At 37.0% G+C, this 24,496-nt stretch overlaps 2 protein-coding genes across 6 annotated transcripts in view; one reads left to right on the top strand and one right to left on the bottom strand.

The window, feature by feature from the left end:
* LOC123537174 (uncharacterized) overlaps positions 1-11,754 on the bottom strand; it is a 22,798-nt gene extending 11,044 nt beyond the window's left edge. Inside the window, exons 1-4 of one of the 2 annotated variants that reach the window (XM_045320785.2) lie at positions 11,641-11,754; positions 6,358-6,484; positions 4,977-5,047; positions 1,889-1,977 (exon numbers count right to left, since the gene is read on the bottom strand). In XM_045320785.2, the coding sequence (XP_045176720.2) occupies positions 1,889-1,977; positions 4,977-5,047; positions 6,358-6,408 (211 nt within the window). In that variant the 5' untranslated portion in view covers positions 6,409-6,484; positions 11,641-11,754. Of the gene's footprint in view, positions 1-1,888; positions 1,978-4,976; positions 5,048-6,357; positions 6,485-11,258; positions 11,279-11,640 lie in introns of those variants that run through there. The other variant, XM_045320784.2, reaches the window with a different exon arrangement.
* Positions 11,640-24,496, top strand: LOC123537175 (probable splicing factor, arginine/serine-rich 6). Of its 4 annotated transcripts, XM_045320788.2 has the most exons (7): positions 11,640-11,725; positions 14,102-14,311; positions 14,647-14,790; positions 16,762-16,812; positions 17,545-17,598; positions 18,678-18,715; positions 23,247-24,496. In XM_045320788.2, exons 2-6 carry the CDS (start codon positions 14,109-14,111, stop codon positions 18,697-18,699), a joined length of 474 nt encoding a protein of 157 aa, XP_045176723.2. In that variant the 5' UTR covers positions 11,640-11,725; positions 14,102-14,108; the 3' UTR covers positions 18,700-18,715; positions 23,247-24,496. The 4 variants fall into 4 exon arrangements, with proteins under 4 accessions (XP_045176723.2, XP_045176721.2, XP_045176722.2 ...); XM_045320786.2 differs by lacking the exon at positions 18,678-18,715; XM_045320787.2 differs by lacking the exon at positions 18,678-18,715 and having other exon boundaries at positions 11,672-11,725; positions 14,105-14,311.

The following is a 24,496-nucleotide window of genomic DNA, read 5'->3' as shown; positions in this document are numbered from 1 at the left end:
ATGATGTCATATACAAAATATCAAAGCCCTAGGCCCTGTGGTTTTGGACAAGAGGTTTTTCAGTTTTTTCCTATATAAGTCTATATAAACCATGTGACCCTCGGGGTGGGGCCATATTTGACCCCAGGGAAATAATCTGAACAATCTTGGTAGAGGACCACTAGATTTTGCTACATACCAAATATCAAAGCCCTAGGCCCTATGGTTTTGGACAAGAAGATCAGAAACCATTTTACTGTTCCTGGCCAATGTGACCTTGACCTTTGACCTAATGACCTCAAAATCAATAGGGGTCATCTGTCATGGCCAACCTAACTATCAATTTTCCTGACACTAGGCCCAAGCGTTCTTGAGTTATTGCCTGGAAACCATTTTACTGTTCCTGGTCACTGTGACCTTGACCTTTGACATACTGACCTCAAAATCAATAGGGGTCATCTGCTGATCATTACCAACCTCCCTATCAATTTTCATGATCCTAGGCCCAAGCGTTCTTGAGTTATCATCCGGAAACCATTTTACTATTTAGGGTCACTGTGACCTTGACCTTTAACATACTGACCTCAAAATCAATAGGGGTCACCTGCTGGTCATGGCGTTCCTCCCTATCAACTTTCGTGACCCTAGGCCTAAGCGTTCTTGAGTTATCATCCGGAAACCATTTTACTGTTCAGGGTCACTGTGACCTTGACCTTTAACATACTGACCTCAAAATCAATAGGGGTCATCTGCTGATCATGGCCAACCTCCCTATCAACTTTCATGATCCTAGGCCCAAGCGTTCTTGAGATATCATCCGGAAACCGTTTTACTATTCAGGGTCACTGTGATCTTGACCTTTAACATACTGACCTCAAAATCAATAGGGGTCACCTGCTGGTCATGATCAACCTCCCTATCAACTTTCATGATCCTAGGCCCAAGCGTTCTTGAGTTATCATCCGGAAACCGTTTTACTGTTCAGGGTCACTGTGACCTTGACCTTTAACATACTGACCTCAAAATCAATAGGGGTCATCTGCTGATCATTACCAACCTCCCTATCAACTTTCATGATCCTAGGCCCAAGGGTTCTTGAGTTATCATCCGGAAACCATTTCACTTTTCAGGGTCACTGTGACCTTGACCTTTGACATACAGACCTCAAAATCAATAGGGGTCATCTGCTCGTGATGACCAACCTCCCTATCAACTTTCATGATCCTAGGCCCAAGCGTTCTTGAGTTATCATCCGGGAACGGATTGGTCTACATTCCGACCGACAGACCGACATCTGCAAAACAATATACCCCTCCTTCTTCGAAGGGGGGCATAATAAGCTATGTGCAATTCAGCAAAATACCTGGACTAAGCTTCTTTTTTAAATCCAATTCCAGTTATTTCTAAGTAAAACAACTGGTCCCTTTACTGTTGCAGACTCTAGATCAAACACTTCTTGAGATCTGTGCAAAACAAACTTAAAGGCCCTTTATGCATATTTTCTTAAGTCAAGGACCATTACTCTGGTCAGACAGAGTTAAATCCCAAATAAAACCCCAGGTGCACAACCCTCATGATGAACAAAAATCCTTTGAAGTTTCATGGCTCTAAGATATGAGCAACATGAACTTTCAGGTCCTTGATGCATGTTTATGACTAAGTCAAAAGCCATCTAACTCCGGTTTTACTGAGTGAAATGAGAAACAAAACCCATGTATGCAACTACATATATGTGGAATAATATTCCTATGATGTCTCAAAAACTCTAGGTCAAATATTTTTTGAGATATGCATGACACAAATTAAGATGAAGGACCGACAAATATCGGACAGACAAAGGTAAATGTTCTAACCTCTGTGTCTCTACCAAAAAATTTGGAGGAGCTGGGGAGCATAAAGAAAAACTTACTGTATTGGTGCTTTTTTCCTTGTTTATGAACATAGAACATATTGAGTGTGTCAAATATAGGCTGATGTGAACACAACTTGCACTTAAACCTGAAAAATAGTTCATATATTTATGGAAAATGTTTTAAATACTATAGTGAGATACAGACAAATGTACCCAAACTTCTATAGTCAAAAATGGGCCTAAGTCACTCACATGAAGGGGACCTTAACCATCTGACCCTAAACGGAGCCAAACACCCCAAAGGAGCAAACTGCCTCCATTTGAATAAAATTGGGAGAGGACCTTATAATGATGCTACTGACCAACTTTGATGAAGATCCTTCTAGTGGTTCATGAGAAGAAGTCATTTAAAGGTATTTCTAATTTTTGGCCATAGCAGACAGCAGCCTCTAAAAGGGGCCATGTACCCCCATTTGAACAAATTTTGGAGGGGAACTTATAATGATGCTACAGACCAATTTTTATGAACATTCTTCAAGCCATTCATAAGATGAAGTTGTTTAAAGAAATTTCTAATTTTGGCAATAGCGGCCCCTAAAAAGCGTGCCAACTGCCCCCATGTGAACAAATTTGTGAAACAAGCGGTTCATGAGAAGAAGTTTTTTTTGAAAGGTTTTTCTATTTTTAGCTGTGGCGGCCCCTAAATGGGACCAAGGTGAACCATTTGAACAAAATTGATAGAGGGCCATGCCAGGATGCTACTGACCAAATTTGGTGTAATTCTGACCAGTAGTTTCAAGGGAGAAGATGTTTAAGTGAAAATCTGGAGGTCGGATGCCAGACCACCCACCTATACTAATGGCTCACCCTAAGCTAAAAATGTGCTCAGTACATCTGTGACCAGGGAATACCTGGCTCTGAAAGAGTACTAGTTTCATTTCTGATTTAATATTTCCTGTGTACTTTAGCCTGTGCAAAGAGACTGCCAATAAATGTCTCTCCAAAGTTTATGTACAGATTTTACTGTAATGTCCATAATGTTGAGAAATTATTAGAAAATGTTGCAAATTTACGCAACAGATTCTTCTGGTATTTAGTATGTACTGATTTTTTCAAAACATCTTCACTTCATTAAAATATGGTACATCGGTACATATCTCAAGCAAAAAGCCTGACAACTTTCTCACATGAATGAGTTGTGGAGAACAAATGACAGTAGTTTGGTAAAGCATAAGATAAGTAACTGTCCTATCAGGTTCCTGTATCACTAGTGTGAACCCAGCAATGGTAACTCTGTAAATACAGGTAGCCAACCCAGAATGTCAATCAGCAATTTCTGTTTTCTGAATGCAAGTTCTACATTCCTCAGCTGCTACAGAAAGCCACTAACTGTGCTCGTAATGGCCAAAAAATGGCCAAAACAACACACAGTAATTATTTAATATGTAACTGCACAGAAATGACCAACTGGCATTATAATTATGGACTGACTACCTTAATATAAACAAGATTAAATTCTCTATCACTATTAACTATTGTAAAAAGTTTACAAGAGAAACTTCTATCAACTAATGTTTACTTAGCTACATTACTGATTCCCACATTTTCTGACCATCTATTGCCCCTGAGTAAATACTGGAGAATGTCGTCAGATTCCACTCTCACAAGAACTGGAACCAACAACCTCTATCACTTAGTCAACTGTTACAAGATTCCCTATCAAACAATTCCTGTGCTTGTATTCATCAATGTTTAGGAGTCCGAAACTTTGAGGTTAATATCAGTTTGCTCTGCATAGTAGTAATAGCCAAGAAGTCAATAGGGGACAGGAGCAAATGTCCAAGAGACACCAATGGTTGGCTGCAGTAGGGATCATCTACTCGGCATGTCCAACCATCCAAAGAAGTTTCAACATTCTGGGCCTAGTGGTTCTCAAGTTATGGATTTGAAATGGTTTTCCATGTTCTGACCCCTGTGACCTTGACCTTTGATTAAGTGACTTCAAAATCAATGGGGGTCATCTAATCTACATGTCCAATCATCCTATGAAGTTTCAACATTCTGGGCCAAGTGGCTCTCAAGTTATTGATCAGAAAGAGTTTTCCATGTTCAGGCCCCTGTGACCTTGACCTTTGCTCAAGTGACCCCTAAAGCAATAGAGGTCATCTACTCTGTAAGTCCTATCATCCTCTGAAGATTGAATGTTCTGGGTCAAAAGGTTCTCAAGATATTGATTTGAAATGGTTTTCCAATTTCTGGCCCCTGTGACTTTGAACTTTGATCAAGTGACCCAAAAATCAATAGGGGTCATCTACTCTACATTTCCAATCATCCTATGAAGTTTCAACATTCTGGGTAAGTGGTTTTCATGTTATTGATCAGAAACAGTTTTCCATGTTCAGGCCCCTGTGACCTTGACCTTTGATCGAGTAACACAAAAAATAATAGGGGTCATCTACTTTGTTAGCCTTATCACCCAATGAAGTTTGAAGGTTCTAGGTCAAATGGTTCTCCAGTAATTGATTGAAAATCAAGTGTGACAGGCAGATGGCCCCTGTGACCTTGACCTTTGATGGAGTGACCCTAAAAACAATAGGAGCCATCTACTCTGTAAGTGCTATCACCCTATTAAGTTTGAAGGTTTCGGTCAAATGGTTCTCAAGTTACTGATCAGAAATGGATTTCCTTATTCTGGTCCCTGTGACCTTGACCTTTAACAGAGTAACCCCAAAATCAATAGGGGTCATCTACTCTGTATGTCCAATCATCCTATTATGAAGTTTCAACATTCTGGGTCAAGTGGTTCTCAAGTTATTGATGGGAAATGGTTTTCCATGTTCAGGCCCCTTTGACCTTGACCTTTGATGGAGTGACCCCAAAAACAATAGGGTTTGTCTCCTCCATAAGCCCTACCATCCTATTAAGTCTGAAGGTTCTAGGTCAAATGGTTCTCCAGTTATTGATCGGAAATGAAGTATGACGGACGGACGGACAGGGCAAAAACAATAGGTCTCCCCCAGTGGAGGGGAGACATAATAAAGCAAAGGCACGCTGAAATTTTGGCATTCTTTTCTATTTAAGCCTAAATTTCAGACTTTAAACATTAATGAATAAGGACCCAAGCAGTGTGCTGTATGTTACATACTTTCCATTACTCAGTCTTGTCACTTCTTCCTCATCTATGTCCTCATACAACAAATCTGCTACCCTTCTCTTCTACAATTGAAAACAATTATTTCAGAATTTAACAAGTTTTAATGTGTAGAATCCATAAAACCAAGGAAAAAAGAAGATTGTCTAAGCCCTGTATAGTGGTATGTGTATCTCTAAACATTTTATAGGCTGCTTCTAAAAGGGTCGGAATACAGGAAAAGGTTTTAAAGTACATCAACAAAAAAAGTTTGGTATTAATCTAAGATCAAATGTCTTTAGTACTCTTTACATATAAAGTATCCAGATTTTCTATATTTGCAACAAATAAATGTCCTCCACGAGCTTGAATTAAGGCAAGTGTTTTCACAAAACATGTATGTCTCCCACGACTTAATATGCAAACGTTGTAAAATGTCACAAATTAAGGGTCATAACTCCAGTAAAAATCACTGAACCATAACATTCCATCAATATTAGGCTTGGCACTTATCAGTCCTGTGAAGTTTGGTGAAATTTCAACCAGTGGTATAGTAGAAGTAGCAGAGACATCATAGAATTTTATAAATCAAGGGACATAACTCTGCTGAAAATAATTAAACCGAACATGTCAATGATAAGCTTGCACAATTTTGCATCACACTGAGGTTGGTGAGCTTCAGCCCAATAGTGTATGTCAAGTAGTGTATACACTGCAAAATATGACAAACCAATGGCCATAACTCTGCTGAAAATAAATTAACTGGAACATGCATGCAATATGCACAGTAAGGCTATTAGGGCACTGATCACTCCAGTAAGGTTTAGTGGAAATCTGCCCAATATATAAGAGAAATGATCAAAACATTATAAAATTTAATGAATCAAGGGTCATACCTCCACTTAAAATCACTGAACCTGAATATGCTGAAGATATGCACAACTAGGCTCGGCAGTGACCACTTTTGTGAAGTTTTGGTGTAATTCCTCCTGGTAGTATCGGAGAAGTTGCAAAGACAAGGTAAAATTTGATATATCAAGGGCTGTAATTCCACTGAAAAACATTTGACCGGAACACGCCAACAACAAAATGCACAATGAGGCTTGGCACTAACCACTCCTGTAAAGTTTGTTGGAAATCCACCCAATAATATAAGAGAAGAGACCAAAACATAAAATTTGATGAATCAAGGACCTTAACTCTGCTGAAAATCACCAAACCAGAACAAGCCAATGATATGCACAACAAGGCTTGGCAATGATCATTTTTGTGAAGTTTGGTGTAAATCTGTATGGTGGTGTCAGAGTAATTGTGCGGACAAACTTTGTGTAGACAGACTAACATACAGATAGCACTAAATCAATATGTCTCCCCCATATGTTGGGGAAATAATTACCCTTTGATTGTCCAAGGCACTTTTGTCATCTCCATCTCTCTTGAAAGACATCCTTTATTTGCTGCTGCTATAGTGACCAAACAAATTGCAATCTTTCCTCCGAGCACCAACCAAGGAAGGCTTTTAACTGTAATGTAAATCACCGAAAAAACTTTGTTTATATTAATTGCAAGTTGTCTACCCTTTCTGCAAGGTGGTTCACATTCAGCTACCAGGTGACACAGTTGTAAACCTGTCCTTGCATGGTTATATATCAAGATAAAATCTATTGCCTAACAATCCACAATGTGACATGTAGCTTCTAGGACTCACAGTCTCATCTTGGTACCAGGCATATTATGCTGTAAGAATAAAGAAATTATTTAAAATAAACACATTTCTGAGGTAAAACATCAGTGATAAATATCTAAGTATGCATTTTTACATGGTACCTGTCTAGGACACCAGGATAAGCCTATTTTCACTGGAGGGGGAAGTCACTTCTCCCAATTTTTCTGGGCTAGCTTGAACCCAGTAAGGTGTGTTGTTTAGCTATGTTTTTTCACTATAAAGTGCTCTTGATTTTGTATCAGTTACAAATTCTAAGTAAAAAATGAAAATTCTACTTACTTGTCAATTCATGACAAGATCTAGTTAATTTTGTCTACACAGACCACCTTTGGAAAATGAATATAAAAGATTTTTCTTTTAACCTTTAGCCTGCTGGTGGCAAGTGATTCTGCTTTTGCGACCAGTTACACCAAGATCAGCCTGCATGTCCGTGCAGGCTGATCATGGTGTCACTGTTTGCTATTCAGTCAGTACGTTTTCAGTGGACATCCCTTTGAATAATAAATGCTATTGCCCAAATCGAATGATGAACCAGTCCATTTTAGAAGGCTAAAGGTTAAATGAATGTAATCTCATTATAGTACAACTGTGCCGTCTGTAGGCATTAGATGACCGTCTCTACAACATAGATGGTAGCAGAGCAAGCTGACCAATGTGACCATGGTGAGGTATAGAAACATCTATAGCCATACCAACATCATCAATGTATGACAATGCTATAGACATTACTGGAAAAAGAAGACTTAGTATGTACATATATATTGGAATAGATTATAACTACCAGTAGACTTTTTGCATGTATTAGGGATCGTCATGAATTAAACATGAGGGCCATGATGGCCCTATATCGCTCACCTGAGTTTAGATGCTTGCTTAAAACTTGGATCTAAATGGTTTACAGATACCAGCGTTCACCAGATTGTTTATCTTTTCTTTCATAACCTAAATAACCGAGGAACTCCAAATGAATACACTGTTCCATGCCGATTATAAACTGTTGATAACAGGTTAATGAGTGAATCTAACCCTTGAATGAATTATATTTGAAATTCAGGAGAAAAAAATTTAGGCATAATAATATGCACATATTTATTTTGTTATTTAGCAAGATATAATGATAATTGACAAGGAACTGATTGTTTAATAATCCATTAACGGACATTAAGTAAAAGAAACTGTTTGTGAAATCGTCCCTTGTATCTCATAACGGCTACCAAATGTGTGGAAAACATAAAGGCAGTGGCTAGGTTGCCATTTCCGGCTACCTAGACCTTTAATCTATATAGCCGGAACCAGCTACATTTGTACCTAGACTAAAGGTCTAGGTAGCGGGCTCTATATGTACATATCTTATATGAACATGTAGGTCAAGTTAGCCGGCTTTAATAAACTGTTTTATAAAGGATCATTATATTACTTAAACAAGCAAATTCGATGAATTGGTATCCCCCGCCAAAAGGGTTTGTGGTGAGGAATGGCAAAAAAATATATCCGGCTAAAAGTTAAGGATGTTACTAAGAAGCAAGTAATTTCATTAGTCAAAATCAATTTAACAGAAAATGAATGCTATTTTTTGGTTGGGGGGAGGGTAGCGGGGGTGACCGGGTGAGGGTACAAAACATCACATGTTGATTATAAATATTGATGGAAAATTAACAAGAGATCACAGAGTGATCTTGGCGCCCACCAATGTGCCATTTTTGAGTGTTCCAAATTTCAAGACTTATTGACAAGCTCAAGGTCAAATTTCATTTCCATACACAACACTGTGCATGTGGTTCAAATTCGAAAGCTGTAGCTTGAGAAATGTGAAAGTAGGTCACTAGATCAATTTCAAGGTCAAAGTTTGTTTCGGTAAATAAAACCATGCATGTGGTCCAAATTTGAAGGCTGTAGCTTGAGAAATGTGAAAGTAGGTCACTGGGTCAAAATCAAGGTCAAATTTCATTTCGGAACACAAAACTAAGCATGTGGTCCAAATTTGAAGCCTGTACCTTCAAAACTGTGAAAGTAGGTCACTAGGTCAATGTCAAGGTCAAAGTTTTTTCGATACACAAAACTATGCATGTGGTCAAAATTTGAAGGCTGTAGCTTGAGAAATGTGGAAGTAGGTCACTAGGTCAAAATCAAGGTCAAATTTCATTTCTGAACACGAAACTATGCATGTGGTCCAAATTTGAAGCCTGTACCAACAACAAAATGTGAAAGTAGGTCACTTGGTCAATGTCAAGGTCAAAGTGTTTTCTGGTGCACAAAACTATGCATGTGGTCCAAATTTGAAGGCTGTATAGCTTGAGAAAATGTGAAAGTAGGTCACTAGGTCAAAATCAAGGTCAAATTTCATTTCGAAACCAAAATTATGCATGTGGTCCAAATTTGAAGACTGTACCTTCAAAAATGTGAAAGTAGGTCACCAGGTCAATGTCAAGGTCAAAGTTTTTTTCGGTACATAAAACTATGCAGGTGGTCAAAATTTGAAGACTCTAGCTTGAGAAATGTGAAAGTAGGTCACTAGGTCAAAATCAATGTCAAATTTCATTTTGAAACACGGAACTATGCATATGGTCCAAATTTGACGCCTGTCCCTTCAAAAATGTGAAAGTAGGTCACTAGGTCAAAATCAAGGTCAAAGTTTTTTCCGGTGCACAAAACTATGCATGTGGTCCAAATTTGAAGGCTGTAGCTACAGAAATGTGAAAGTAGGTCACTAGGTCAAAATCAAGGTCAACTCATGTCCAGGTTCATCTGCCACTCAAAAATATACATGTGGTCCAAGTCTGAATGTTGTAGTTATTGACAAGAAGATTTTAAAAGCTTTTCCCTATATAAGTCTATATGAAGCATGTGACCCCCGGGGCGGGGCCATATTTGACCCTAGGGGGATAATTTGAACAAACTTGGTAGAGAACCACTAGGTGATGCTACATTACAAATATCAAAGCCCTAGGCTTTGTGGTTTGGACAAGAAGATTTTCAAAGTTTTTCCCTATATAAGTCTATATAAACCATGTGACCCCCAGGGCAGGGCCATATTTGACCCCAGAGAAATAATTTGAATCATCTTGGTAGAGGACTACTAGATGATAATTCATACCAAATATCAAAGCCCTAGGCCCTGTGGTTTTGGACAAGAAGGTTTTCAAAGTTTTTCCCTATATAAATCTATGTAAATTGTAGAAATAAACAAAGGGCCATAACTCACCCATAAATTGTTGAACCAGTCTGATTTTCAGGGGGACACAACTAGGGTACCAATACATCATTCTGACAAATTTTGGTCAAAATCCCCCCAGTAGTTTCTGAGGAGATGCGATAACGAGAAATTGTTAACGGACGGACGGACGGAATGACGGACGGACGGACCACGGACGCAGAGTGATTTTAATAGCCCACCATCTGATGATGGTGGGCTAAAAATGAAAAAAATGGGTGGTGGGGGTGGGGTGGGGGGACGGGGTGATGCATGATCGGGGTGGTGGGCATGACTGGGTGGAGGAGTGAGGTGGGGGAATGGTACATATACAGATGTTAGAAATAAGTATTTGGGAAATACAGCTTGGCCTACAATTCAGATGTGTAAAAATATTATGTCAACAAGAAATAAGAAACGTCTTGTAAACATTTGTAGATAATGATATATAAAAGAATCTATGACGATAAGACATAATACCCTATCAAATCTTGCTTCATTACTGTCTGGTATTTTATAACATGTGATATTCTCATGAATGTGCTATGTTTATGCAATATATGATATTTTTTGTTTGCCATGTTTATTATATGTTGTATGTTTAAAGGCCAAAGGCAAATTTAATTGCCGATTTTGCTAATAAAGTTGATTGATTGATATTCTAAGGCAGCGTATACTATATATAATTGTGAAATATAATTACATATCAAAAGACCTAATTCTAAATGATCGCCGACAACTGACATCACCTAACAAAATGTTTTTCAATATAAACATGATAAAGCGAACTACAAAAAAAATCATAAAAACTTTATTTTAAGAATTTATAAACATGCCATTGACGATCACGACACTCTGATCATTTGTTGATAACTTAGCGAAATAAACAGGTAAATCACAAACAGTACATCCCTATGAAATGTAATTTATTTAACAAATAATATTGATCCTTTATAATTTAGTTAATCAAGGCCAGCTACATTGACTTACCTGTTCATATACAATATGTATATATATATAGAGCCGGCTACCTAGATATTTAGCCCAGGTAACCGGAACCGGCTACCTAGACAATGGCAAACATAAATACCCTAAGGGTTAATTATCATTAAAAATAGTTTTTTTCACAACATATTTAACGTTATTTTGTTTAATCTTTATATCTTTTTTTCTGCCAGTTCGAAACCTCATGATTTATTTGGTGTTCCTCGGTTATTTACGTTTCGAAAGATCGGGTGAACATTAATTGTACTGTTATCTGTAAACCATTTAGATCCAAGTTTAAAAGGTGAATACTGATGAAGTCTTATTTGTTATTTCATTTTTGACAAAATTTGAAATGTAAATGACTCTTAATCTCTAGAAAAACGGAGGTCCTTACCCCTAGAAAACCCCTAATAGAATCAGATTCTTCCATCTGGTAACCTGATCAAAAAGATTCACTTGTGTTTTTAATGTCGTAATTGTCCTCAGAAACTAAGTCGAAGTTATACTGGATCAAAACATAAAGAAATATCTCTGTGGGATAGAAATGTCCTGGGGCTGAAATGTCTTTGGGGTCGAAATGTCAAAGGAAATTCAATTTTGGGGTCGAAGTGTCTTGGGCCAAGTTGAGGTTGAAACGTCTTGGGGGCCTATAGCTTTGATCAACGTTAAATTGTGCATTAAAACTTTGACTTTGTGTTAACTTCCTGGAAAATAGTGTTTCGTGCTATTTCTTTCATTTAAAACTAATTAAAAACACAAATAAAAATGATACTGACCAATTCACAAGTTTCAATTCTAACGAATAGCAGTTATTACGGCTAGCACCGGACGATTGGAGAAAATTTTTTGACTTAGAAATTGGTAAAGAAAAACCATCGAAATCCAACGTATTGATTTAATGATAGAGATGAAAACTACAGATTTCCTTTTTACATATTTTTAGGCACATTTTTTTCTTAGGTTTCTTTGGAAAATGTCTGCAAATCTAACATAAAATTTTTAGTACGAAAATATGTTCAGTTTCGTGCATTAACTGTTTCGACTACAACACGTCATAAGAGATTTATCATGAGGTTAATTATGCTAAATTTATACATAGATGCAATGTGATATATGTTGTACTTGGTGGATATTTAGTAAGTCCCAAAAACACTTCACCTACATTATGACCGCTCTCTACATGATGTAAATCAGAACCATAGCCAGACAAGCGCCTGCCAAGTGTAATCAGTACTGGTTTTGTGGCAGTAACAAGTTGAAGTTGAAATATTCGCTAAAAAGTTGGAAATGGCAACAAGGTCTGGCATGGACCTTTATCAAGTTCAAATGATTCATCTTGGCCCTATTTACGGGCCGCCAGAGCTAAAAATAGAAATACCTTTAAAGAACTTCCACAGAATCAGAATCTCATGAACCTCTTTATGGATCTTCATCAAACTTGGTCTGTAGCGTCATTATAAGGTGCTGTCACAATTTTATTCAAATGAGGGCACTTGGCCCCTTTTAAGGGCCGTTAGAGCTAGAATTAGAAATACTTAAACAACTTCTTCTCATGAACTGCCGGATGGATCTTCATCAAACTTGGTCTGTAGCATTGATCATTATAAGGTCCTCTCCCAAGTTTGTTCAAATGGGGGCAGTTGGCCCCCTTTTTGAGGCCACTAGAGCTAAAAAGATTGAAATACCTTCTCATGAACCGCGCAATGGATCTTCATCAGACTTTATCTGTAGCATCATTATAAGGTCCTTTCCCAACCTTATACAAATGGGGGCACTTGTCCACTAAAAGAGGTCTTTAGAGCTAAAATTAGAAATATCTTTAAATGACTTCTTCTCATGAGCTGGATGGATCTTCATCAACACATGGTCTGTAGGATCATTATATAAAGTCCTCTCTCAAATTTTAGCAAATGGGGTCACTTGGCCCTTTCTTAGGGCCACTAGGGCAAAAAATAAAAATGCCTTTTAACGACTACTTCTCATGAACCAATCAGTGGATCTTCATCAAACCTGGTCTGTAGCATCATTATAAGGTCCTCTCCAAAAGGTTCAGTTGGTGGGATGGGCTGGGGGGAGTGCATGAGCTTGGCCCCTTTTGAAGGAAGCTAGACAGATTTTTTTCTGGCCAATTTGGGGACGAAATAGGGCCCCAGTCCGAATGGCAAATACCCGGTAGTATGTTTTATTCCCAATCTCAAAGCTAAAATTCCCAAAGTTTAATTTTTTAACTTTTTTTCAAACAAGACTGTACAAATAAACCTTAAACATTTTAAACAAGACAAATTTTGCCAACTTGATGCTTAATGATAAATTTTGTGACCATTTCTTTTCTTAGATTTGACATTTTAATAAAAAATACGATTTTAAACAATTCCCAATTTAGGCGTTTTACGATGCATTTTTCCCAAATGTAAAGGCCCCGGCCCCCTTCCTAAATCTGTGGAAAAAAACACTGCTAGAGTTAAACTTTTACAGGAAGCTAGAGTTAAAAATAGAAATGCCTTTAAATGACTTCTCCCATGAACTGCTTGATGGATCTTCACATCAACTGGAACATCATTATTAAGGTCCTTTACCAAGTTTGTTCAGTTGGGGGTAAATAATCTATCAAATTTATAAGTTCATTTTATTGTATTTCACCAAAGTTTAGATAACTGAGCAGGATTTCACAGTGAGTTTTGACATGTTAGATTCAGTAAAATTAACCGTAAAAAGTCTGCCACATTGCTTTAAATAATCCATAAAATCACTTTTTGTGAGATTTTCCGCTACTTGAATATAAAACCGGATGTAATATTTAGAGTTTACTAAGAAATGTTCATCCCCATGCTTACCTGCTGAAGTAAAATGATAGATGTATTGAAACAGATTGGTACAAAGTTATCTTTTCTTTTATATTTGTGACCTTGACCATATTTACCTTCACAAAAATGTTGAATATAATGAAAAGTAATAATAAACCTTATATTTTGCCTTTGATGTGAGCATAATTGGCCCATTTACTATGCAGCAGGCAATATGTCTCAGAAAAATGTGTAGTCAGTCTGGGGCGAACTTCGTTGTCTGCTGCCAAGTCTTCTTTATTCAATCCAACTATTTCCATCTTATTAGTGATACAATATGAATTTGGTTAAACCAGCTATTTTAAATTTATTACAGTTTTACTTATTTTTCATTATTTCATTATCTTATTTAGGTTGTAGCTGAGGTAACTTTTCTTTATGATTTTATTTTCAGCAGCATCATGTCTAGAGGATCTAACAGTGACTGCAAGGTTTACGTTGGAGACCTTGGTTATGGTGCCGCAAAGCAGGAGCTTGAAGAAGTGTTCCAGCGATATGGTCCGCTCAGGAATGTATGGGTAGCCAGAAATCCTCCTGGATTTGCCTTTGTTGAGTTTGAAGACCCAAGAGATGTTGAGGATGCTTGTAAAGCATTAGATGGCACGTAAGTCTGTCATCAGTGTTTTTTTTTCTTTGGCTGTTTTAGCTTGTTGTTAATTATTCCCCTAAATTAACAAAGAAATGTTTATTTTTTAACAATAATGCACATTGAAACACTTTTGCTCCAACATAGATAGATGACTTGTGTACCAGGGCTGACTCAAGCAGTATATATGGATAGCCTAGCCATGAAAATGTAATGAAAAGACAAAATATATATAATTATTGATTTGCAGACATGCCTTACACTTGTGAAAAAAATATGAAATACTGGTTTTTGCAGCGGAAAGTAGGTTGAATCTGATTCTACCTTTTTTTGATGTTGATTCCACTTTTTAGGAGGATAAATGGTAGACGAGTAAGAGTAGAGCCATCCAATGGTAAAACACGCTGGGGTCGTGGAGGCCCGCCAAGACGTGGAGGTAGGGGTGGTGGTGGTGGCGGTGGAGGAGGGGGTAGACGTGGTTACAGAGGAAGGTCAAGGTGAGAATTTTTTGTAATTTTAAGCAGATATCTCTGGAATATGTTGGGTAAATTATTTCTGTAGATATTGTAAGAAAATGCTTTTTAATAGTTATACTTTTTTTGAAGGGAAGTGTTGTTTTGTAGCCTTTCATCTTAATTTAAATAAAGCAAAAAAGAATAGTATACTGTTACTGTTCTTTATTTATTGGTGGAAAATTGTTTTTAAAGAGCATTTTCAGCATATACTTGATGATGGAAAAAATAGTAAATTTCTGTATATATCTTGTGTTGTGATATCTGACTTCATGAACATTTTTTACACTGTATGTCTTGTGTACTTTTGTGTACTATGAATAATAATGAACTGCATTCATGTTTTGTTGGATAGGGTCAAATTTGCTGCAGATAGTTTACATGCCTCATAAAATCACTCAATATTCTTCGCTGCAAAGTTCGTCAATGTCGCCAACAAGTGAAGAGGCAGTATACATCCCACACCTCACCTCCGGTCTTCAGTTGTAGTCGACTATGTTTTAAGTTGCTCCTAGACAAACTCTTCACAATAAGGCGTCCTATGGATGGAAAAAGTGGCCAAAACTCATATACGTCAAATTTCTGTCTGCTAAATACAGGGCTGATCTTCAATCTTCAGCACAATGGGTATTCGACTGTTCTCCAAGAATAAATCCCACCTCTTCACATAAAGTAATATGCTGCTAGCTCCGTCGGTGGAACAAGATTGCTCTTCAAAATTGCTTTTAGATCAGCTGTTTTGTCGTTTATTGACTGTATTAGGGTCGACAAGAATTTTTCAGTACCAGGCAATATTTTTTAATAATGATCTGCAGTACAAAATGTCGTCTTCATCTGCCAACTCTTTAAATCGTCCAGATTGTGTACATCCATCCTCATTTCTCCGATGTATGTCACACCTCCTCGTTCACCCCTCGATGTTTTCTCGACTTGTTATCATTCTAAAAATAGCACACTGCAAACGCACTTGGCTACGCTATATGATCAGGTAAAAATTTGTAAACGGAAAATAGTATTAGTTTGACCAGTGTTGTACCTACATTATTGTTCATTAAACATTTATACATCCATAAGCTATTACAACCCCGTTGCTTTACAGAAAGTATCTTAAATGAACAAATTTTAGTCTGTATTTTTGAGCTGGATTTCAGTTTCGCATAAAATCTTTATTTATATAGCAGAAAGATTTTTCAATACTTCTAAATTTTGAATCAAAGAAAAAATAGGAAATTCTACATTTTCAGAAGAAAAATATAATAAAATTATCTGTATTATATAAAAGAATGTTTCAGTCTATTCACCTGATAGAACTTATAGGAGTGTGTTTTATTACTTTGAGAGAATACATTAAGGTTCTCCAGGCTTGACTGTAGTATTGAGAGGCCATTCTGGTCGTATAATTTATAGCTCTGTTTGATGATATGTTCCATCACTTAAAAGTGAATGAATTTGTAAAGCATCGCAAGGCTTAAGTTTTCAGTATTGATAATTAATGTGTTTTGAGTTTTACTGTTAATTTGTAACATTACAAATTAGTAATACAGTATAACTAATTTTTAATTCAAAGTTTTACAATGCAGCTTACCTAAATGAGACTTTGAAATGATTCAGAAGAAAATAAATAAACCTAAATCCAACGTGAAAATATTTTATGTCTGCTCATAATCGCACCCCCTCACACGTATGGTTAAGTCTAAGGTAATGTTGGCCTTGCTTTTTGGTAGTTTATTTATTTTATGAATCCTTTTCATTTGGTGAGTAGTTGTAAATTTCAGTAATTACAAGAGTTCACTTCCAATCTATATAACATAGAATTTCATAGGTATGTCAAGAAATACAGGTTTATTTTCCAAATGGCTTCATTTTTATTTTTCACTCATTGTCATCAAATCATTCAGGTGAGAACATTCTGTATTATGTTTGTTATAGTATTTTCATCTGCTGCTATGATTACAGGTCAAGGTCACCAAGAAGAAGGTCACCATCACCACGTAGATACAGAAGCAGGTATGGAAATCTTGGTTGTTTGTCTTGAAATAAGTGCAACTGACACAGTTTATGTCATATGGCAGTCTGTCTGTTTTCAGTGGTGAAGGAAGGCCCGTTGTGCCCCATCCCTTATCATTCCAGGCATAAACTAGCTCCAGGGTAAAACTACTGACCTTGCTCATGCCTATTGGAAAGCTGTAGTTAGGTTAAGATACTGAGTGCTTACCATGTCTCGAACCCGCAGCTGTAGGTTGCAAGTGTTTGAACGTCTGCAATTTTAGCCATATTCAATAGTTACCACCTTGTTCATTGTCATGAGAAACTGTCGGACCAACAGTATTTCGGATATTTTCTATCATTTATCAAAAAATAAACCAGTGACAATTTGTGTTAGATTTATTTTATTTCAAACTAGAACATGGATACAAAGCTTATTCATATTAACAAAGTAAAAAGATAAATTACATCAAACTGTGATACATTTTGACCTGAATATTATGATGATGTCATTACTGTTAAACCTGTGCTTAAGACTACCTCTGAACAGAGATTGCCTCACTCTTAAGACTGATGGTTTTATTTCCTATTTTAACGTTTAGTATGTTGTTTGGGTAACAGTACAGATTTCCAAGGTATTGAAACATATTCATGGAGAACTAGAAGAGTTAGAAAAATCAAAATAAATTATTTCACAAATCATTTCTGCATTGGACATGGAATATCTAAGTGTTTGTATGATATTTATTTCAGATCCAGATCTCCAATCCGTAAACATCAGTCTGTATCAAAGTCCCCTGAAAGAAGGTATGCAGATTTGTTTAAGCCGTTACGCTTTTAAAGTACAAGGCCTTGCAATGTTTATATTTTATGTCATTGAAATACAAATGTAGCCTGTCAAAGACATTCATTGGAGTTCTTAGTATAATTGAGGTTATTACAAGTTAAAAAGAGGTTTTCTCAGGATCTAGAATTTTACAGTTTTCTAGGAACATCGCAGTATAATCCAATATTTATGCCCCCCTTCGAAGAAGGAGGGGTATATTGTTTTACAGATGTCTGTTGGTCTGTCGGTTGGTCAGTCGGTCCGTAGACCAATCGGTTTGCAGATGATAACTCAAGAACACTTGGGCCTAGGATCATGAAAGTTGATAGGTAGGTTGGTCATGACCAGCTGATGAACCCTATTGATCTTGAGGTCAGTAGGTCAAAGGTCAAGGTCACAGTGACCCTGAACAGTTGAACGGTTTCTGGATGATAACTCAAGAAAGCTTGAACCTTGGATTATGAAAGTTGATAGGCAGGTTGTTCATGACCAGAAGATGACCCATATTGATTTTGAGGTCACTAGATCAAAGGTCAGAACAGTTAAACGGTTTCCGGATGATAACTCAAGAACGCTTGGGCCTAGGATCATGAAAGTTGATAGTGAGGTTGGTCATGACCAGCAGATGACCCCTATTGATTTTGATGTCAGTAGGTCAAAGCTTAAGGTCATAGTGACCCGGAACAGTTAAACTGTTTCTGGACAATAACTTGAGAACAATTGGGCCTAGGATCACGAAGCTTAATAGGGAGGTTGATCATGTCCAGCAGATGACCTCTATTGATTTTAAGGTCAAAGGTCAAGGTCACATTGACCCAGAACAGTAGAACTTTTTTTGCCAGATAGCTAGAGAATGCTTTGGTTTAAAGTCACATTTGATACGGAGGTCACTTATGACTGGTAAATGACCCATAATTATTGGTTTGAGGTCAGTATGTCAAATATACAGTGCACAGCAACCAAATAATTTTTGTTTCTTGTGCAGCTACTGAATGCATCAAGGGGGGCATTTCATATTCTACAAGCTCTTGTTCATAGATGTTTCTCTTCATTTATTTAGTATCACTCAATTCCTTGTGTAGCAGTAAGGACTTTCTGGTGAGTAGTGAAAACTGCTTGCCATCGGTCCAAAGTATTTCATTAAATTTCCTCAGAAATAAATTTTCACAATTATGTATCAACTTTTTTGCCAGCAAACATTATTCAATATAGACTGGTTATATAATAGCTCAAACCGTAGACTGGAAGTTTAAGCTGTCATGTAATAATAAACACTTTTTACATGATTTAAAAGTTTCCTGTTCTGGAAAAAAATAACCATAAACACTTCAGCAGGTTTGGAAATTGTTGCCAGTATTTTAGATACTAAAATGTAAGTTTGTTCTTCATTGTAAAATGTCTGTCTCCATATTGTACGTACATACAGCTTATTCTGTGTCTTTATCGTAAATCTATAAATTGAGCCATCAGTTGATTGTCTACATATTGGGAAAAAAAGAATGCAAGTGAAAGCTCTTCAACACTTACAGTGTATTTTTTTATTCAGTTTAAGAATAGAATTCATTATGGTATAACCTAGGTATAATTTCAGGAGTTGGCTCAGAATAATAGTGTCATTTAGTCCAGTATTAAAGACAGGTTTTGTCTCTATTTCTGTATATCATGCTGATTTCCAATTAAGTAATTTTATTTATTCTTGCATCAAAACTACTTTTTTCACTGGATCCGCCCATGTATTAACAGGAGAAAAATGGTGTGCAAACAAGGCAATTCATGTGCTGTTAATACCCGATTTTTATTTTTGAAATGCTTTGCCAGGGACATAATTATGTATGTATTTCTGCGCAGACTGATATTTGGCATCTGCATCTTGTATCTTCCATAATAACCTCTTCTTGTAGCATTATAGACACAATGTAATCCATAGTATGTTTAGCTGTATCCGTTTCCAACCCCAAACATACTGCCCCCATCAATGTACGCACTAGCTTCTCTTAAGAGTTTACTCCCTTTACAAAGCGTCTGTTCAGTTATTATAAATAACTGTGAATAAATAAGTATCGCGTGTAACTTGTGCTATTGCCCGTTTTTAGGTATTATATTAATGACTTTTGTTAGTATCAGTCGGTTTGTTTTTACCTGATTGTTCGCAGAATTCGTATAATAAACCTCGAAAGCTAGTCACTAGCTTCGTACTCATCCGTACTCTGTTCGTACTCAAAATAATTCGAATGTAAAGTTGTTATTCTTAAAATAATTGTGTTCCTGTTTATCAAATTTTTACGTTATATGCAAAATTATGTGTAATTATGTCTCCCCCAGGAGACATATTGTTTTTGCCCTGTTCGTCCGTCCGTCCGTCCGTCCGTACGTCACACTTCATTTCCGAGCAATAACTGGAGAACCATTTGACCTAGAACCTTCAAACTTCATAGGGTTGTAGTGCTGCTGGAGTAGACGACCCCTATTGTTTTTGGGGTCACTCTGTCAAAGGTCAAGGTCACAGGGGCCCAAACATTGAAAACCATTTCCGATCAATAACTAGAGAACCACTTGACCCAGAATGTTGAAACTTCATAGGATGATTGGTCATAAAGAGTAGATGACCCCTGTTGATTTTGGGGTCACTCCATCAAAGGTCAAGGTCACAGGGGCCTGAACATGGAAAACCATTTCCGATCAATAACTAGAGAACCACTTGACCCAGAATGTTGAAACTTCATAGGATGATTATCCCCCGCCGATGAAATCGGGAGGGGGGTATTGAAATGGCGTTGTCCGTCCGTCACGTCCGTGCGTCTGTGTGTGCGTGCGTGCGTCCGTCCGCAGCCATTTCTCAGTAACTAGCAGGTAGAATTTCATGAAACTTGAAATAAACATGAACCAACATACTGCGATGATGCCCTTCAAGTTTTTTTTTGGATTGGTCAATTTCCCTTAGAGTTATTGCCCTTGATTTAATGAAAAATGCCCAAAAATGTCCGTCCGCAGCCATTTCTCAGTAACTAGCAGGTAGAATTTCATGAAACTTGAAATAAATATGAACCAACATACTGCAATGATGCCCATCAAGTTTTTTTTGGATTGGTCAATTTCCCTTAGAGTTATTGCCCTTGATTTAATGAAAAATCCACATCTGCAGCCATTTCTCAGTAACAAGCTGTTGGAATTTCATGAAACTTAAAATAAATATGAACCAACATACTTCGATGATGTCTGTCATTTTTTTTTTCAATTGGTCAATTTTCCTTAGAGTTATTGCCCTTTAATTGTTTGAAAATCTACAGATTTGTACATAACAAACCAACCAGTTGGTAGAATTTCATAAAACTTCTTTCATTCTTTTCCATGAACATTTATTGTAAACACATGTGAAGTTGTGTACCCACACCTGTCACCACCTTGCCTTCGTCACACCCCCTCCCAACCCCCCCCCCCCCCCCCATGAATATTTATCAACATGCAAAGTTGTACTGTTCCCCCACCTCACTCCTCCACCAAGTCATCCCCCCCCCCCCCCATTTTTTTTTTCTTTTTTAATTTTCCATCAATATTTCAATATTTATAATCAACATCAATAATCGATGTTTTGTACCCTCACCCAGTCACCCCTGCTGCCCCCGCTTCCCCAACCAAAAAATAGCATTCATTTTCTCTTAAATTGATTTTGACAAATGAAATTATTTGCTTCTTAGTAACATCCATAACTTTTTGCCAGATACATTTTTGGGCCATTCCTGACCACAAACCCTTTCGGCGGGGGATACCAATTCATCGAATTTGCTTGTTGTACATGCAAAGTAGATGACCCCTATCGATTTTGGGGTCACTCCATTAAAGGTCAAGGTCACAGGGGCCTGAACATTGAAAACCATTTCCGGTCAGTAACTTGAGAACCACTTGACCCAGAATGTTGAAACTTCATAGGATGATTGGTCATGAAGAGTAGATGACCCCTATTGATTTTGGGGTCACTCCATCAAAGGTCAAGGTCACAGGGGCCTGAACATGGAAAACCATTTCCGATCAATAACTAGAGAACCACTTGACCCAGAATGTTGAAACTTCATAGGATGATTGTACATGCAAAGTAGATGACCCCTATCGATTTTGGGGTCACTCCATTAAAGGTCAAGGTCACAGGGGCCCGAACATTGAAAACCATTTCCGGTCAGTAACTTGAGAACCACTTGACCCAGAATGTTGAAACTTCATAGGATGATTGGTCATGAAGAGTAGATGACCCCTATTGATTTTGGGGTCATTCTGTCAAAGGTCAAGGTCACAGGGGCCTGAACATGGAAAACCATTTCCGATCAATAACTAGAGAACCACTTGACCCAGAATGTTGAAACTTCATAGGATGATTGGTCATGAAGAGTAGATGACCCCTATCGATTTTGGGGTCACTCCATTAAAGGTCGAGGTCACAGGGGCCTGAACATTGAAAACCATTTCCGGTCAGTAACTTGAGAACCACTTGACCCAGAATGTTGAAACTTCATAGGATGATTGGTCATGAAGAGTAGATGACCCCTATTGATTTTGGGGTCACTCTGTCAAAGGTCAAGGTCACAGGGGCCTGAACATGGAAAACCATTTCCGATCAATAACTAGAGAACCACTTGACCCAGAATGTTGAAACTTCATAGGATGATTGATCATAAAGAGTAGATGACCCCTATTTATTTTGAGATCACTTGATCAAACGTCAAGGTCAAAGAAGCCTCAACAGTGACTTGAGAACCACTAGGCCAAGAGTGTTGAAATTTAGCGGGATGATTGGACATGCCAAATAGATGATCCCTATTGCAGCCAGCGATCAGTGTCTCTTTGACTTTTGCTCCTGACCCCTATTGACTTCTTGCCTATAGGACTTTGCATTGGGGGAGACATGCGCTTTTTTACAAAAGCATTTTCTAGTTTAACGTTTGTAATAACTAAAAATAAAAATAAGATGCTCAATAACCTCCAAATCACGCTTTTAGTAGTGTTGTTATGTGTGCCCCGGTTATGGATATTTAAAACATGTTTACCTTTTCCAAGAACAACAAGAATGGTAAATAAAAAATGTACCGGAATCGTCAAGTCATCACATATGAAAACAATGCATTTAGTCGTCGTGTAATGTTTTTTTATGCAAGAATAGCGACAATACACGTTTGTTTTGTGTATTAACGCCTGCAGAAGCCCTTGGGATATGTTTGTGACCTCGACCTTCGGTCTTGGTCACAAACAATCCCGCGGGCTTCTGCAGACGTTAATACACAAAAAAAACGTGTATTATCCCTACATAAAGGATTGTTTTGTTAGTTTCAGTGTTGATCCATGTTTATTTAATTTTATATACATGGAAATTTAAAGTTTTACTCAATCTTACCATATGAACATACCTTTTCAATCTTACTGTATACAGATGTTTATCATAATTTTATGGTATGAACATGTTTATCATAATCTTACAGTATGATCATGTTTATCATAATTTATTATATGAACATGTTTGTCATAATTTCACTAATTAAAAATGTTTGTTATAATTTGTTGGTATGAAGATATGTGGCATAATTTTACTCTAAGAAAATGTTAATCACAATAATTATGTAAAAAGTTTGTCTCAATTTTTCAGGAGTACTGGTAGAAGAGAATGGGATTAAACTGTCACCTTGTACTTACTGTCAGTCATCACACCTTGGATCATCTGATGTTACCTAAGTGTCATGTGATGTAATATGTGTATATTTATACAAAATGATGGTCATATCATTTACATGTGTTTATATATTGTACAGTCTGTGTATTGTTGTTTTTTGGGGGGTTTTGTACGTAATAAGATGTAAAACTGAAATTGTATTTAGAAAAACTACTAGACTGTACTGTTTTCCACAGCTTCAGTTTGTCTGCTCATAACTTTGATTAAGACTATTAAGTTTTTACTTCAGACAGACAAATAGTGTAATTATTTTTATTCTCATGTCAGTGTTCTCCATTGAAGATGACAAACATGCAAAAAAAATCAAGAAAAGCAGATTAAATTGTAAGTTTAAATTATGAAAAATGATACAGTTGCAATTCTTTTGGCAGGTTTATTTTTTGCATTTGTTTCTCGGCCAGTGCTAGTTTGATATTTTTTATCTTCATCAAGAGAGGCCTTTGTAATTGGATAAGCGATACATCATTCGTGATGAAATAATGCACGGAGGGGCACCTGGGGTCTTCCTCCACCATCAAAGCTGGAAAGTCACCATATGAACTATAATTGTGTCGGTGCGACGTTAAACCCAACAAAAAAAACAAAACAAAAAAAACATCATTTTCCAGTGATAGGCTTTAAGTTAGTAAATTCCCACACTTAATGGTGACAAACTTCAAGGTGGCAAAATGTAGGTTCGGCATTTTAAATGGAGACCATCAGTGTATTTAGATTTGTGACAAGGCTAGGCCAGTTTAAGGGCATAAGGAAAATGTTAAGTAAAGAGATTTTTTGGGTATGTGGAATGAACCTAATATAGAATTTTAAATGTTTCAAAAGTGATTTCATTTATTCATACAAAAACGTTATTCATACAACTGTAACTTTTTAAGTACAGGGTATAATCAGTTCATCTTACACTATTCATTGCATGTCTATTTACTTGCCAATAAAAAGTGAATACAAGCTTAAGCCTTAAATAAGGTCACTTTGTTGAGGCATTTAAGTCAAAATAGATTTTCTAAATTTGTCAAGCATCTTATTTATTTTTAGCTCATCTGATTTTTTGAAAAAAAATGATGAGTTATTGTCATCACTTGAGCGGTTGTCGGCGTCGGCGTCGGCGTCGGCGTCGGCGTCGGCGTTGCTTGGTTAAGTTTTATGTTTAGGTCAGCTTTTCTCCTAAA

This window comes from Mercenaria mercenaria, chromosome 17 (assembly GCF_021730395.1).
Source record: "Mercenaria mercenaria strain notata chromosome 17, MADL_Memer_1, whole genome shotgun sequence".
NCBI lineage: Eukaryota > Metazoa > Mollusca > Bivalvia > Venerida > Veneridae > Mercenaria > Mercenaria mercenaria.
The sequence above is the reverse complement of the archived record's forward strand: the minus strand, read 5'-3'. Positions and strand labels throughout refer to the sequence as shown.